At 40.9% G+C, this 17,795-nt stretch overlaps 2 protein-coding genes across 4 annotated transcripts in view; one reads left to right on the forward strand and one right to left on the reverse strand.

Moving 5' to 3' along the window:
- The window catches only part of nrg2b (neuregulin 2b), a 104,549-nt gene extending 93,829 nt beyond the window's left edge, over positions 1-10,720 (reverse strand). Inside the window, exon 1 of one of the 3 annotated variants that reach the window (XM_067457040.1) lies at positions 10,623-10,720. Coding sequence is in view for 2 of the 3 variants with exons in the window: in XM_067457038.1 (XP_067313139.1) it covers positions 7,225-7,636 (412 nt within the window). In the remaining variant the exon portion in view is untranslated. Of the gene's footprint in view, positions 1-7,224; positions 8,858-10,622 lie in introns of those variants that run through there. The other 2 variants (XM_067457038.1, XM_067457037.1) reach the window with 2 other exon arrangements.
- purab (purine-rich element binding protein Ab) lies at positions 10,666-17,561 on the forward strand. The gene has a single exon (XM_067457041.1). It carries the CDS (start codon positions 10,784-10,786, stop codon positions 11,621-11,623), a length of 840 nt encoding a protein of 279 aa, XP_067313142.1. The 5' UTR covers positions 10,666-10,783; the 3' UTR covers positions 11,624-17,561.
- The last annotated feature ends 234 nt before the right edge of the window (positions 17,562-17,795 follow it).

Raw genomic sequence — 17,795 nt, forward strand, 5'->3', positions numbered from 1 at the left:
AGAAAGTGCAGAGTATATAAAGTTATTGTCTCTCAAAAGTAAGAGTCACCTTTGAGTCAGTTAAAAGAATTGTTTTTCAAACGAGTCACAAGCAGTTTTGTTGTGACCTCACAACGAAACATTAGCATATTGCCACACAGAGACCAGAGAAAACTTGAACACAGCAGCGGATACTGGATAGCATCATGTCGAGAAGACGCTGTGCTCTACAATGTGTTGATTGTGTTTCATATTGTGTAAGTATCTGGCTAACCGGCTAGCTCACGTTATCACCATCTTACAGAAATACTACTGTAAATCAGCTCTGGGATGTAATATTACCTAAAACTGTGTATTAATGCAGACTGTCGGTAATTCTTACTACTTTGAGGAAAGAGAAAGGATGGAGCAAGATTAGTTTTCTCACATAAGCACTGCCGTATTTTAGACACACACACACACACACACACACACACACACACACACACACACACACACACACACACACACACACACTGGTTGATAAGACATACATTTGCTAATGCTGATGTGAGGAATTACAGTTGAAGCATCTCATAGTGAACCTCAAACTGAATAGCATCACTGAGAAACTAGTGAAAAATTAGTTCTTCCAGTGTTTCATCCTCGATTCAAACTCGCTCTGGGATTTATGGAAAGTCGACATCATGGTTGTGGCCTTTACAGTGTGTACAATCGCTGAGCTTTAGGAAGCCTCCTGAACGGAGCTGAAGATCAGTTATGGTAATGGGCGTTTGTTTCCGCAATACGTGGTGTACGTGGTAGACCAATCACAACAGACTGGACCAATCAGAGCTGAGTAGGCTCGTGGAAAGGCGGGATTTAAAGAGATTTATTAATCCATCTAATCATAATGAAACAAAATTATTAAACTTTAAAATAGCATAATAAGGCCACTTTAAAAATGTTTCCTTGTAAATTGTATTATCAACACTAAAAGTAGCATTCTGTCATCAAAGCAAAAGAGTGATGTACAAAATATGGATAAAATAATTTTTCTGTCATGACAACTCCCTTTGGCATGGGAATGGTTATGATATGTTTGGTCTTTGTGAAATAGATTGGATATGCTGCTGCTTCAGAGCAGTACGAGACATGCTCCTGCCAACACATACACAACACACTGTGAGCAAGCAAGACATGCTGCTGCTGTACAATAGAGCGTACATCAATAACCTGTAGCAGAGGTGGAGCTGGGGAAGGCGGAGGGTTTCTGAAAGTGTGCTGCAACTGCGACAGCAAATGCTGACCAAGTTTTTGAAGACTGAGCAGCAAGCTCATTGGCTACTGATACAGCAGGAACCAATCAGCTGCGCCCTATAAAGAATGATGTGATTGCAAGCAGACTGAGTCAAGGACCTATCAGTCTGCACCAGCTAGAGTTTCATGACAATTTGTATTAATTTGTCTCTCAAATTCTCATGTTGATAATATAATTTGATATTTTAAGTGAGAAATATGCTAAATAAAAGCATATTTATGGACCTCACCACGTGACCCGCACACAAAGTTTAACGTCATGCAGATATAATATCATTCCTCCATCCATTACGAAAAAAAAAGAATTGCCGTCACTGATTGCGTAGCTGCAAGTTAGTGCACGTGTACCAAACTGAAGCCACTAGACTACCGAGGAGGTTTGTGAGTGTGCATCTAGGGACTGAAGATAAACTAAGTGCTGTTCAATTATTCAGTGACTGGGTAAACTTCAACTGTCCTTCTGCAGCTTAAAGGACATTCACTGTCTTTATAAGCTCCTTATGAAGCTCTATACCTTCAATACAGCTTTATACACTATATAGTCATCAGATAAAAAAGCACCAGAATCCTCTATATGGGCTGGTGTCCCCCGGTGGGGGATTTGCCTGCATTACCATAATCTGACCAGGAGGTGGGGCTGTTTCTGTCACGCTGCCTCTGATGTTCTGCATGTCTTTATGGCTTCAGGGCTTGTGTGGGAATGTTTAAGAGACTGCAGCGAGGTAAAAGCAATAATGCTGAGAGTATAAACGAGCTGCTGTTTGCGATGTAATTTTGAAACAATGCACAATCAATACGTTCATTAATTTTTCCCATTTCGTATCGAAGTGCCTTTGATACAGGCTGCGTTTTATCTGACATGAACAGGCCAAATCAACTGCTCTCGGCTTTCTGTTCTCTGTGTGTTTGAAAAAGCACATGGCGAAGTTACTGTGAAATATAAATCAGAGGCAAATGAGAGAAAAAGGAACACGGTCAGCTAAAACTCTGCACTCTAGACTGCAGCCTGCATAATTCATACAAGCTCCAGATCTCTTGCTCGCTCTTTCTCTCATCGGCACTGACACACAGAGACACACACTCTTTCTCAGCCCTGCTCCTCTCTTGCAAGCACATTCAAACTACCACAGACTGTGCCTCTCTCACGTTCTGCTGCAGAGTTCAAGGTATGGCCACTCTCATCAGTCACATTCAGTTCAGTCACATTGGACTCGATGTTCACTCAAACCCTGTCTGTCTGTCTCTGTAGTTAGAGCTGGATCGTGTTTCTGCGCGCACCGGTCTCTATGGATCAAGGCTGCTCTCATTTTATTTCTAACAAACAGCAAACAGTCTCTGACATTGATTGTTTTCCTAGATGTGTTCATTAAAACACCCCTATTATGCTATTTCAAAGGTCTTTCATTTTGTTTTGGAGTCTGCTACATTAGGTTAACATGCACCCAAGGTCAAAAAACTCTTTAATTTAGCCATAATATATTGCAGCATGATCTCTTTTCTCACAGCATCTGGAACGGTTCGATCAAGGATTCAGTCTATATAAACCCCTCGTTTCTGAGAGCTTCCTCGGCTCTGATTGGTCAGATACAGTGCAAGTCCAAAAACCAAAAGCCCTGGGTTTCAGCTACACATAGTAATATGAACAGTAACGATGGCGTTTATTTGACTGTATCTATTGGAGTTTTCTCAAAGCTTTTGAAAGCAGAAAAACTGTTTTCCCAACATGTCACAAACCAAACTCTTCCAGGTCTCAGCTACAACTAGTGTTTGAGGTCTGGTAAACTAAGTAGAAGTTGTTCTTGGGCAGCCAATGAAGACCAAATAGGCAGGTATTAAGCAAATTCGTTACAAAGCAATGTAGGTTTGAGCAGGAAGCAAGACTGGAATTACTGACGACTCATTTTGAGGCAGTTCAGAATCAGTTCTTTGGGGAGATAACTCCATTTATCATGCACTTTGATCTTTGCAGAGCTTTTACATTCACAAACAGCTATATTACACATGAAAGGTAATATCTGAAAAAGCATAATAGCAGAAACAGTCCGTCTGATTCCTAAGTGGGTAAAACTCAAAGCTCTAAAAATCATCTGACCTACCTCACATAAAGCGTTTCCCTAATACTTCCTTTATCCAAACTTTTCAGAGTAAATAAAGCAATTTTCCATTCATTCCCAAGTCAACTCATTCATAACGTCACAGTGATACGTAAAGTATGGTATTTTAGTAGGGTACCAGCTTGGGTATTATTTTCTCAGCAAATAATTAACATTTATATATACCTGTTATAATTCTAAAAATAAACATGATCTATACAAAATGTAAAAAAATTAACAGTGACAAAAGTTATTATTTAACCAAATGTTATATTTATATCTAACTGATTTGTAATATTTACTGCTATTCCCAAAACCTGTTTATATTAGGGCTGTTTCGAATGCCATTTTTTGAGCTTCGAAGCTTAGGTGGCAATCAATATCGAATATTCGAAGCTTCGGTGGGTGGGGCTAAATATATAATAATAGTGTCGGTTTGCATTTTTATCATCTTTCACGACTTCACGTTTCACTCTTCGGCATCGTAAATGTGTTGCGGCAGACCCAGTGGAGTGCAGTGTTGCATTTGGTGCAATATGATCAGGTGGCACACATTCTTTAAATATTAATAAACATTTAATAATCTTTTAAATAGAACAGTTTCCGGTACGCATTACACGGGCAGGTTTATGCTCCGAAAACGGACAGTGCACAAGTGATACAAAACACAAAGTCTGTTGAGAGCAAGAACTTTAATAAGGTATTAATAACGAACCTTTCTTTAAAACAAATGAATCCCAAAACAGAAATTAAATTAGTAACACACAGTGATTTCAATGAACTGTAATAAATAAAGAACACGGTAGCATGCTTATAAACAGTTGAATAAGAATAAATGAATTGTTTTTAAAATGACACAAAATGTAATATCTATTACAATTAGTTTTATTCTATATAAGGGATTTATTTTGTCTTATTCTGACTTTTTGTTAATTTAAATCTTTAAAATGCGCGATGCTTTTATTGAAAGCATGTTGCGGTGTTTTTTTTAATTTAGAGAATGAGTCCGCGACGAAAGTCACGTGTTAAAAAAAAACAAAACGAATATTCGAATCTCAAAACTGAAAACTGAAAATCGAATGCCACCTCACCGAACGAATATTCGAATATTCGATTATTCTAGTACAGCCCTAGTTTATATTAGAATATTTAAGCGGTTTATTCTTTCATGTTTGCATATATATATATATATAAATATATATATATAAATATATATATATAGAAATATATATATTTCTACATTTGTAATTTTGATTGTACCCAATGTTAGGAAAGTTGCTCTTTAAAAAAAGTATTTAATGAATTACTAGTTACTTTCTCTAAAAAGTATTGCATTACTCATTACTCTCTTAAGCCCATATCAACCTCAACCAGTTGAACAAGGATAGACATAAAACATCGCTTTTCATTCTTTTTTTAATAACATAAAAGTGCATAAATTATTGATCATGAACTAACCAAAAGGTTTTATTAAAAACATTTTATCATCAGATGTTAAATCCACTATTGTTTTATTTTCAGTCGTTCTATAAGTCTATATTTAATGCAATTACATCATATGTAACTGTAGTTTAATCCTGTACTCTACTTTTTGTAATTTAATTAGAGTAAATAATTACTTGGTAATGCACTACACCGAACACTGATTGTACCACACAAACTCCAATCAAGCCAATGCAGCTGTAACGGACTGCTCGAAGACGGAAGGGTTGGAGAGCCAAATACAGTATTTATTTAAGGGTTATCCAAAATCATAGTCCATAAAACAGGCAAAAGGTCATACACATGCAAGCAGCACAAACAGGCAAACGGGGTAAGCCACAGAACAGGCCAGTAATCCAAGACTAAGAGAGATGAAACCAGGGCAACGCTCAGAAACGCTTACACAAAGCAAGACTTCGCAATGAATGAAAGAGCCAAAGTTTAGGCAGAGGTAATGAGACACAGGTGTAAACAGTGAGCGCTAATGAGTCCGGGCAAAGGATTATGGGTAATGTAGTCTATGATAGAGTGACAGTCCGGAGTGGAGTGTCCTCTGGTGGTAATCAGGGGCACTCTCACTGGTGAATCGTGACAGCAGCACAATGTGCTTTTACGTAAATTATCATGTCAACAGTGTCCACGTAACACTGCTATTACATCTATATATTAATGTTTATCCACAGATATATCAAATGCATTATAATGCGCAAGCACTATCAATATACACTAAGAGATTATTGCCGGTTTCCTAAAACTCTCACAGGACTCTCTGGAAAGAGCTGGAAGAAACAGAAATTCCTTGTAATATAATTTTAGGATAACATTATTACTAATTTAATAATATGTCATTTGACTAAAAGAAAAGACGCACAAGAGAGTGAGAACACTTAAGATTCTGTCTCTGGACGATCGAATTATTCCAACAAAAATTCATTATTTGTGCATATATGTCAACTGGAGTGGAAATCACAATTAAAAAATTAAAAGGCAGGTCTAATATCTGTCAAATGGGTGCCAGGCAAAACGTTTCATTTCAACCACACCTACCCTGAAGGTCGCTTGAAAACCATAACATCTGATTTAAAAGTCAAATTACAAGCAATCTCCAGAAATAAATCCCATCTCTTCACTAAAATGCCACTATTATTTCAAAGTCACACTCTGTTCTTAAAGCACACAGAGCCGAAACTCCTTTCTAATTCATAAAATGTAAATAAAATACAATGAAAGCATCATTAAATCAAGTGCATGTCATAAGCTATAAAACATTCACCAATATGTCAGATTATAATAGGGAAGAAGTGTAAAGTCCCTGCTTATCTACATCTGAATGGGAATCCCTTTCTGTAGGGGCCTTGCCGCTGCCACCTGATCCCGCAACCAACCACATCAGCAGATTTCCAGCTTCCCATCACGTGGTTTCATGCTCCATGCCAACCAAACGCTGATATCTTGCCATCCACATTATTTTACACACAGCTTCTCATCATACTTAAACTTACAACATCTCTGAGAAGGTTAGAAGCCTGCATGAATCACGGCACATCATGCTGCATTATGAGGAATCACGTGTTTCAGAGGAACATGGGAGAGCCTGAAGATTCATGTACATTGCTTCATATTGATTGAACTCCATAGCCTAAGAGTATAGAATAATTGGTAATTTAATGCATGTCAATCTGATGGTTGTGGCAAACCGCTTTAACATTTATTTTTTTAAACTATTATGGATTTTTATGTTTCTAGTATATTATTTTAAGCCATTTCAAAAGTGACTGGTCGCCCTATCACGAGTAATATGTGTGATTACGACTAACCAGACAATACATTTAACTGACTATTGGGAAATTAAGAATATGTTAATGAATAGGTAACTATAGGTTTGGGGGTAATATATGATTAGAATACACACTATTTGGAAGTGAACACTTCCTATCTAAACCACAGATCCTCATAGAAAACAATAGTAAAATAGATTTGCATGAAACAAACACAAACCTATAATTGAATAGATCACTTCTATCTAGCATCTACTAATGAAACTCAAAAAGGTATTAGTCACTTCTAGTAGGCTAATTAGTTCTCGTTGGTTTAAGTGAATATGCAGCTTGCCACAGATGTGGTCAATGCCCCTCTCTCTCTCTCGTGTGCTTGTGTGTGTGTGTACTGGTGGTGTACACCTAAATGTTTTTAACGGTGATTAGAACAATACTGCAGAGACGCCCAAACACAAGCGACCCATCTTCCCGTTCTCCTCTAGAGCAAAACGCATGATTGTGAATGTGATGCTCTCCAAAGACGAGCCGTTATCTGTTAACAATGAGGAGCCCGTGCATCTACCACCAGTCACAGTCACAGTGAATAAACTTACCGCAGTCTTCACACAATACGCTCTCCACATCTTTCTTGAGGGTCTTCTCGGTGCTGTCCAGAGGAGCAAACGACGCTTTGAATACTAAAGGCTCCTCCGTAGGGTCCATGAAAAAGATATATCTGTGGTGCTTCTCCACCGCCACGCACGGAGCCTCGGAGCCGAATTCCCCGACGGTGACGAGCTGCTCGCGCTCCAGCCCTCCGCTGTTCACCGGCCACACGTCCAGCACCTTGACATTCACACTGTAGGGCTCCACGGAGACGTTCTCGGGCAGCGAGCTCACCTCGCCTTCGATCACCACGGCCGATCGGTAAGCCTGGTCCTGCAGCGAATCCAAACTCGGGGCGTAGCAGGCGAAGGAGACCCCGATGACGAGCATGGAGAAATGCACCGGATCAAGCCTCCTCATGCCGTCTGCTGTGGCTCAGGGGCGGCTGGCGGCGCTGCTGCAGTGCTCTCGGGGCAGAAGGTGCTGGGGGACTGAGTGCGAATGGGCTTGCGCAAGTGTCCATGCCATCTGCGTGTGCTGCTTTCCCCATGCACTTGGTGACGGGGAAACACCAGCCGCTGAGGAACCGTGATCAGCCCCGGTCACTGCTGGGCTGCTGCATTCTCCTTCAGCGCACAATTCCCAAACTCAATAAGCATGCATGCATAAATGACGCTCCTTTGCAGCAAGACGCTCCTCTCGCACACACTCCCTCTTTCTCTCTCTCACGCGCGCGCTCTCTCTCACTCTCTGTCTATCTATCTATCTATCTAGCTATCTATCTATGTATCTATCCAGCCAATGTCATCGTCGAGACGCCTCGCTCGTGCACACAAAAGCGGGGATGTGACCGACAAGGGTCCAGAAATGCGCTCCGCCGAGCAAAACGACGCGCAGCTGTTCGGCTGGGCGATGCAACAAGCGCGCGCGCCCTCCGCCTTTACGTGAGCAGCAGATCTCAGCCGTCTGCTGAAAGTTCTGGCGCAAATGCACTAATGACACGGGAGCGAGCCGGCCGGCCAGCCGTGGAAAGAAATCCCTCGAAAGCAGCCTGCCGGCGTCGCGTCGTTGCGCGGGGTAAAATGGCTGAGAATTGTGTTTATACGCCGCGCGACATCAACTAATAGAGATACGGCAGACCGCTGACGCGATGACTAACGCTGCGAAAAGCAGCTGGAAATGCAATCGATGCCTGGTGAAAAGTGCGTTCGCCGTGATTTTCTACTCAAGAACAATCCACATTCAGGTCACATTCACCATTTTGCCCCAAAAAGCGATCCGCCACGCGCCAAGAAGACAGATACACAGCAAACCACCGACCATCCTATCAGCCATATTTACCCCGGCAACAGGTCCTGCGGGTATTTGCCCTGTACCGAGGGCTCTATAATGAGAGGAGGGGACCGGTCATTGCGCCGTCGTGACAAGTCAAACTAAATGAACGGAATGATTCGCAACAGTCTGGAGGATTGTTTTGGGCACTGTTTTAACTTGAACATTAGGGTTACATCATGCGTAAATGCGTCGCGAGAGAACGACTGTGCCATAGCTGTCCTGTCCTGAGGCTGCTGTAGGGCGACATCTGCAGTCACAACGCGAGTGTGTAATGCAATAGAGAAACGCGCTGCGAACACCTGCCTCGCTCCAGACGCACGTCGATATTCTCTCAAATTCGCTTTACTGGGTCAATGACAAATAAGAATGTTCGAGATGATAAAAATGTACTTTAAATAAAACACATCCTTGTATTCATTTTGGACTTCTTTTTGGTTACACTTCATTTTAAGATGTCTTTGTTACAGTTTAATTATATATTTAAGTACTAAGTAGCTAATAATCAACTTCGTTTAATATAGGGTTAGGGTTTGGTTGAGGGTATGTTGCATGTAATTATGAATAATGTAGTACTGTTATTAGCCTACATGTAACCTATGTAACAATAACACTGTAAAATAAAGTGTTCCTTTTTTGCATATAGGGCATATACCGTTTACTCAGAGAATATAATACAAATAAATTAATAAAATAAATGAACTTTTTTAAAGGCACTTTTATTATTAATATTTGATCCAAAAATTGTAATATAGAAATAGTACAATAAGGTCAATTCATTTTGCTTTAAAATATTATTAATATTAAAAGAAACTATTATTACGTGACAATAAAACCAAATCAATGCTATTCATAAAATCAAAGTGGAATAAACGATTTTAAAATATATGCCATCGAGATGAATACAAATATAACATTTATAAAAACTCGGCACATGTGTTTTCAGCCTAGAATTTTTGTCACTGTTATTCCTTTCCTCACACAATTGTCTAAAGTAAATGAAAGATACATTTCTTCTCAGTTTGAAGATATACATTATCTTAATTTCCTCTTAGGCGTCCTCGAAGCATTTCATGAGCAACAACCTTAAAATTAATTCACTCATTCATAATAATCAAACCGGAAAAGTCACGTGTTCACAAGCCCGCTGTGGGCGCGGTGCGGTCGCTGTCCGTGGTGCTGATCCGCGAACAGATGTGCCAATAATTCCATATCATTCATTACTATTACTTAGTGCTGTCCTTTCGCCTGTGATTATGTAATCTTCCAACCAACTGTAGTTTAAACGGTCAACGGTATTATAATTAAGTATGCATACTTATATAGCCTATAATTATGTAACAATATTTGCAAAAGAATGCTTGATGGTATCGAACAGCAATAAAACACCAACATGATGATTATTATTTATTAGCCTATTCTTTCGAGTCCCTCTGTCTTTATATCTCTCACACATACACTAAACAAATGCACACGAATCACGACTCACGAGAATATGAGATATAATCTACATCTGATTATAAACAGAGAGAAAAAAAAATCCAACAACTTCAAAATGACTTAATGAAGAGGTGTACTGGTCTGTGCGTAATCTTAACGCTGATATAACTGTTACTAACACACTCCTGATCTGAAGAATCTCACGGACTGCAGAAATAGAGCCCCTGTAGTAGAGGGAGACTTCAACATGTGCTAAAATATGCCAATGGTACGGAGTCAATGGAGAAGTTGATACATCGCCTACACCGAACAAACATCCTGACACAAAATAAACTGACAGCCTGACATGAGTCTGCAACAATAGAATCTGCTACAAAAAGAAAAGTTTTATAAAAGAAGAGCCAGTTGTATTCATATATTAATGTATCCACAAATGTTTACTAAAACATCTACAAGACATTTAAAAACGCCAGGGCTAATATGTGATTGTCAGACAACCGTTTAGTTTCTTGTTCATATGGGCTACTCTAAAACTCTTCTGTGTTGTAATACTTGGCTATACGATCATAACTTCATTCATTAACCATCTTCGAATATTTATTTTTATTTGTAGGCTACGTGTTTTGTTGCTTGCCTGATCGAAGTTGACCGTGACGAAGAGGTTGTCGTCTCCACTTTCAGGAAAGCGTCTCTGGCAGCAGATCTCGCGAGAGTTCGGCGGTCGCTCAGCAGCAGTCCGTTTGCAGCAGCAGGGTTGAGGGAGACGAGAGAGAAGGTACGCGGGGAGGCTGCATCATGGCGGACAGAGACAGTGGAAGTGAGCAGGGTGGATTCGCCACAGGCCCCGGTGCCGGCCCGATGCACCCGGGCGCCGCATCGCGTCTCCAGCACGACACGGAGGAGCTCGCCTCGAAGCGGGTGGACATTCAGAACAAGCGCTTCTATCTGGACGTGAAGCAGAACGCCAAAGGCCGCTTTCTGAAAATTGCAGAGGTCGGGGCCGGCGGAAACAAGAGCCGCCTGACTCTTTCCATGTCTGTCGCCGTGGAGTTCCGCGACTACCTGGGAGACTTCATCGAGCACTATGCCCAGCTGGGCCCCAGCAACCCCGAGATTGTGCAGGACGAGCCCAGGAGGGCGCTTAAGAGCGAGTTCCTGGTGCGGGAGAATCGAAAGTACTACATGGATCTGAAGGAGAACCAGAGGGGGCGGTTTCTCCGGATCCGACAGACCGTCAATCGCGGGCCCGGACTGGGAACCTCGCAAGGCCAGACTATCGCTCTTCCGGCCCAGGGACTCATCGAGTTCCGCGACGCGCTGGCCAAACTCATCGACGACTTCGGCGTGGACGAGGACCCCGCGGAGCTGCCCGAGTGCACGTCGTTGACAGTTGACAACAAGCGCTTCTTCTTCGACGTGGGATCCAACAAGTATGGAGTCTTCATGCGGGTGAGCGAGGTGAAGCCCACCTACCGCAACTCCATCACCGTGCCCTGCAAAGTGTGGTCCAAATTCGGCGCGACCTTCGGCAAGTACGCGGACGAGATGAAGAAGATCCAGGAGCGAAGCCGAGAGCGGAGGGCGCGCGAGATGCTACCGGAGGGCCTGCACGAGGACGACGGGGACGAGGACTAATGCATAGCATAGATACATGTGCACAGATCGATTGACATGATAATCAGACGTTACTGTAATATTGGGATCGCTCTACACACACAACCCTCACAGACTCGAACAGTTGCATCTCTTCACTCATCGCCGGAAGTTACCCACTTATCCACCATTTAACAGTAAGACGCTGCTATCGTCAACATGTATGAACCGTGTCCAGGATGGTGCAGGAGTGTGTGTATATCCCGCTTTACCCACGTGTGTGACACATCCAAGCTCTTATGCACTGCGAAATCCTCTTGTTTTCCAGTACAAATATGTCGTTTTAAGAAAAACCCATTAGTGTGCACAATTTCATTCACATCGCGAAGAATGTCAACACTGGAAACAAAAGAACACCTAGTCAATGGTAAAATTACACTTTATTTAAAATAATTTGGCCTGTGTGATAGTTGACACGTGAGTGGGGTCAGTTGTAACACGATTCTTCTGAACTGACACCTGTCAATCATGTTGCCAACCGCATCTGCGTCTGTTTCATGTGTAAAACATGATGACGCAATGTTTTTTGTGTGCGCAGATTTTACAACGTACCGAGTGATGTGAAACTGCTGCTGATATTCAGCATGCACACTGGGGTTTAGACGAGAGCGCGCAAAGTGAGTGACCTGACTGTAGCTTGTTGCTTTATTAGAGCAACTGACTCCACTCGTCTTGTACAGTTTTGCTTGTCAAGTACATTCGTTTTAAGGATTCTCCGTGTATTTTACTGGAAAACAAGATTGAAAGTACTTTATTTCTCCTTTTTTTTTTTTTGCAGTGTAACTATTTCCAATGGTGCAAATTGACAAAGAGGAAGAGATATATGAATTATTAGAACTTACTTTTGACTTCCAGCACAAAAGCTATTATCCAGGAACCATCTGAACCAAAGGTTCAACATGCAAACGAACATCAGAAGTGAAGGTACAATGATAAGGGAGTGCTGTGTGTATTTCTACACGCACTCTGTCAGAAATTTCAATTGACATAAAATGGATGTCACCTCTTCTGGTTCGACTTAAAGGTGCACTCAGTCATTTTTCCACCCTTTAAAAATGTTTTACGCTGATTGCATCATGGGGGCCCCCATAATGAGATCACATGACCAGCCAAATTATCTACATAAACTTAATCTTATGTCGCTTTTCATTTACAGAGTAAATTTATCCTGCCTAATTCATGCCTAAAATAAACCCAAATATGAATGAGTGCACCTTTAAATGCATATAAGGAAATCTAGGTGTTGTTTGCTCATTTGCCTTTTAACTCTATACATGAAGCAAATGAGATTGTTTGTTTGCACGCGTCATGCAATGTGTACTTCGGTAGCCGCACAGCGAAGGCATTGCTAAAACGACCGGTTGACGTTTGTTCCTGTTAAATACGAACCGTGTTGCACCATGCCCACTGACATTTGGGCAGACGGTTTCATTGAAGTGCTAACTTAGATATACAAACTATGATTTTGTGAATCAGATGTACTTAGATCCTTATGAAATTGCCCACGTTTTCTGTGGGAATTTTTCTTTGTTTTGTTTTTTGGGATGGGGTGGGAGGGGGGGGTACTCAAAAAAGGAGTTGTCCACTAGTGTGAGTTGCGTTATACCTGCGCGGAGCATCCTCTACAACGTCAAAAAACAACTCTGGTGCCTTATATTCTCCACACGTTTACATGCTTTACGTGTCCGATCGTTTTCTTTCTGATCGCTGTTTGTCTTTCTTTGTCGTTCGGGGTCACAACGGCGTTGTTGCTGTACCACTCGTGGTGCTTCTTCGTTGACTTCGACAAGCCAATCAAAGAAAGCCGCACGGGGCTCTCGGCCCTCCACGCTGACGGGAAAAGAACAATGTCATAATCAAACAGCGCTGACGTAAACATGGACGTGCTACGTTTACGTCGTATCGTAATTACTTTTTAATGGCAACGCTCAATGCCAAAATCGATCCATGTACGGTAGTAATTCCGACACGATGTGAATGCAGCAGTAGTCACCTAAAGGCGGTGGAGGTCTGCTCCTTGTGCTCCGTATAAAAAAATGAAATTAATGAAAAAATATAACAGGTAAAAAAAATAAAAAAAGCTGCGTGTAAAAAAACAACAACAAAAAGATAGTGTAATACGGTTGTACAAATGTTTCTCGCTACAGCCCAGCGTTATGCTAATGTAGGCCTATATTAGTAGACTTACGGCCGAGGCAGTAGCCTGTATGATTTTTTTGTATGGTGCTAATATCCCCGTTCGTGGGATTTTTTTCTGCCGGTCTTACTTATCAGTTGCTGAATTCGTTTTGTTGTCAACCTCGTCACATCGCACCTTGAGATTTTACTTTTCTCACTAAAGTTACTGTGCTATCACTTCAGTATCGTGTGCAATATATTGTAGGCTGCGTGCCAATGGCGGTGTTGTGCAAAATTCAGTCCCCCTGCAGGTTCAGGTCCCCCTTTGGACCCCCAAAGCGAAACTATTGACTAAGAGTGCGTCTCAATCAGCTCCCTAGTTCATTAGTCAGGGCACTGATTAGGGAGCCGGACATTTAAAGCGCCGTCTCAATCGCAGAATCCTTCCAGCACACTGACACGTTCGCTCCCTAAAAAGTCCCACAATGCACCATAAATCCCAGGGTGCATCGATGCTCACTATGTCCCCTTAACGGAAGCTCTGAAGTGCGAAACTTAAATCTCATGAACCAACTCATAATAAAATAATCATTTCTATTTTTTAAAACATAGTGTGTCGTTATCATTGTTATGTGTGATAATTCAGGATAAACGTACATTGCAAGACAGATAATGGAACACAGACTAGCTAAAATGTATTTTGATTTACATCTGAAATGTTGCACGTATATGTAACGAGCAAAGTGTTTATCATAATGTACTTTAAATAACATCAAAAGTCATGTCAGAACGATATCAGCTCTGCTGTTCATAAATTCCAGGAGGGATGTTGTACAATGAGTCGGAAATAGTCATCGGTGTCCCAATGTGTAGTGAGCCAGCGTCCTTTACTGTCCTTACCAGTGCCCACATTTGTGTACATGATACTGATTCACAAACTAGGGAGCTAGGGAACTGATTGAGACGCACCCTAAAATACATTATAATGGGTACTCTTTTCAATGCCTGATTAGAAATCCTTCAAATCACTTGTTTTTCATTTATATGTTTAAGTAACTATATAAATAGATCAATTAATGTCTTTTACATTTTCACACATTCATATTATGTAACCGAAGCTATAAATGGTCAAGTTAAACATTTGTTTTCTTCTAATCCAATTGATTAGAATGTGAACATAACTTCCATTAACGCTAGTAATGATAATGTGATGTGTTTGAACAGGCATTACAGATAGCTACCTCTTGGGGTCCGAGGCGGATAGTTATTTTGTGAGGTGATTGAATCTTGCGTGACATCGTCATTCTGTGTGTGTGGATACTCGTCCCCTGCAATGACGACAAAAAAACAAAAAAATGTACGCATGAGGCTTGCTCTAACTGAAACATCTCTCTGCGTATTCAAAGTTGAGGGTTTATTATAGTAACCTAACCGGTCACCACAGACGGGGACCGTCTGAAAGCACCTACGCATAGGGAGGCAAATCTGCTCTCCGCTAATCAGGCGCGACCCCTTCTGTGTGACCTCAAAATATTGATGTAGTTACTTAAAAAGCTTCTCTGTGGTTTGGAGTAGTTTAGTACTCAGTTTCTACTATGTGTTTTTTTATTTTATTTTAGCCAACGTTAAATGCACAATGCTTCAGTCAGAGATATTCATAACTATTTATTTGATCAAATATCTGAAGAATGTTTTTCAGGAGAAAGACCCTTTTCCATCAAACCCTCTCAACATAAGCCAGCTCACTAGTATTGCTGAGACACGTGGTGAAAAGCCTGTTGTTGTCAGACCTATACATCACCAATACTCGGATATGTGGGGTTTTGTAAAAACAAGACCTCTGTATCTAGTAAAGCCACCAGCCTACGAGACAGTTTGGGGGTTTCCAGCCACAGACTCCCACGCTAAAGGCCCGTTTTGTGCTAAGCACATGAGGAGGAAGTCTATAGGGGATCAAGGCTGACATTATTCCTGTGGAGCGTTTGCTCTCTTGTTTACCACTGCACAATATTAAAGCATACGTAGGCACTTTGTCTCGCTCGATATGCCCTCGCATCTCTTCAAGGCTAAATCCGAAACGGCATGCTTCTCTTAAGTCTGTTTGTACACCGTTATATTTCTTTTCCTCTGAGACCGGTAAGCAAATCTTTTTTCCTATCACTGCCCGGATCCGATTACGAAAACTGTTCGATGCGTGCCACAGTACGAAATCTAAAGAAATCGAAACTGGAAGTAACATCGAAGGGTGTTTTCTAGAGCAAAAGATGTAAATCTGCAAAAACAAGCTTTTGCTCTCAGACGATGCCCTCGAGCGAATGAGCACATGCTTTAAGTCCAACGCGAAGGTGCTATTGGGTACTAAATGGATCAGTCCTGTCCAGGTGGCAGCGTTCAGCCAAGAATTTCTTGTAACGTCTGTCTAATAGTGTTCGATCTCTCCACCAGCAAAGACCAGTATTGGTTTGATGCACAACAGGCTGTGGGGACGAAAAATCAGATGGTACTCTTACTCTATTTTAGTCTATTCTCCATTTAGTGGTGCCGATTCTAATGTCACCTGACCTTAATGAGTGGAATGTGTATTTGTGAACTAACGGAGCTGCTAAGACAGCGTAAAGCCCTCACTTATCTGCATTTTCCAATATACGAAGAGCAAATCGCAACCTTTTGACTTGATCTGCGTGTTAATCTAGGGAAGTGTGTGTGTGTGTATGTGTATGCGTGCGATTATACGGTTCCCCTTCCATCTTAAACCACGGCCAGTCACGAACTTGGGTTAGTTCTCATACTTCACGGTCCTTCGGTCTCACGAGCTCAAGGCTTCGACCTGCTTAGCATGTAACTGTGAGCGTTTTGCGTATTAAGCAGACTGTCTGGGAGGGGTCCTGCATCGAGGGTCAATGCACAAGGAGGGTATTCACATATCCCACCAACCATTTCCTTTTTATTCCCTATCAAATGTGTTGTACTTAAAAATATATATATGACCTGTGATGTGTGTGTATATATGGTTTGTTACATATGATGCGCCTCTTTATTAAAAAAAATATAGCATATATATAAATATATATATATATATATAAATATGCATATGATTCCTATATATGTATTCCTATACGCACAGGAAATGTATATAGGAAAAAGCATATTGCTGTTTTTTCCTTTGTATTTTATACTTACAGAAAGCATTGAATCAAATGGATAAAATACTTGCACTTTAAATATATAAAGAAAATAAAAAATCAGCATATTATTTTTGATAGGTGACCTCACATTCAAAGATTCTATAATTACTTTCCAGGCTTTGTGACAATTGCTGTTTGGCAGAAATCTATGAAGTTCTTCTACATATTGAAGTCTATTTTGTCTGTGTTACAGAAGGTTTACTAAAGTAAATTGCATGATGACTAAGTAGTGCACCAACTGTTATTTTCTTTAGTTGGTTAAAATGTCTAATGAAAAAAATACTGTGATGATTATTCTCATGTGTGTACCCATGTTAAACTTGTCATACATTCAAAGGTATTCTGTTCTGCCTTTCCTATAACATGAATATGGTGCTTAAATTGGCTTAGAAATTCACCGTGTTCTAATCTTCATCATTGCCACAACCTTCCTCCTCCTCCTCCTCTGCATCCTCTGTTTGTTCCCTTTGCTGTTTGCGTGTTCTCACGATTTTATTCAGATTTATGTTTCTTGGTAACAAGTGTATTTTGTACAGGTACGTATGTTGTTCTTGAGTTGGAAAGCCTTTGTGTCTGAAAATGACTAATTGCAATAAATCATCCATTCCTCCCTGGCAGCGATTGGTTTTTGTGTCGTTGAATTCTAATATCCAGATCAGCTCAGTTCCAGTGGCATTTTAGAGGAATAAATTACCCCAAATTTATGCCAATTCTGTCATCGTCCATTGTTGGGACACTACTGGTTTTTAAAATATCTTTAATTGTGATCCACAGAACATAAAAAGCCCAAGAAAAATTGTTATTTTAAATTGCTTTGAAGGCACAGTATGTAAGATATTAGATGAAAATAT

This window comes from Pseudorasbora parva, chromosome 11, assembly GCF_024679245.1.
Source record: "Pseudorasbora parva isolate DD20220531a chromosome 11, ASM2467924v1, whole genome shotgun sequence".
Taxonomy (NCBI): domain Eukaryota; kingdom Metazoa; phylum Chordata; class Actinopteri; order Cypriniformes; family Gobionidae; genus Pseudorasbora; species Pseudorasbora parva.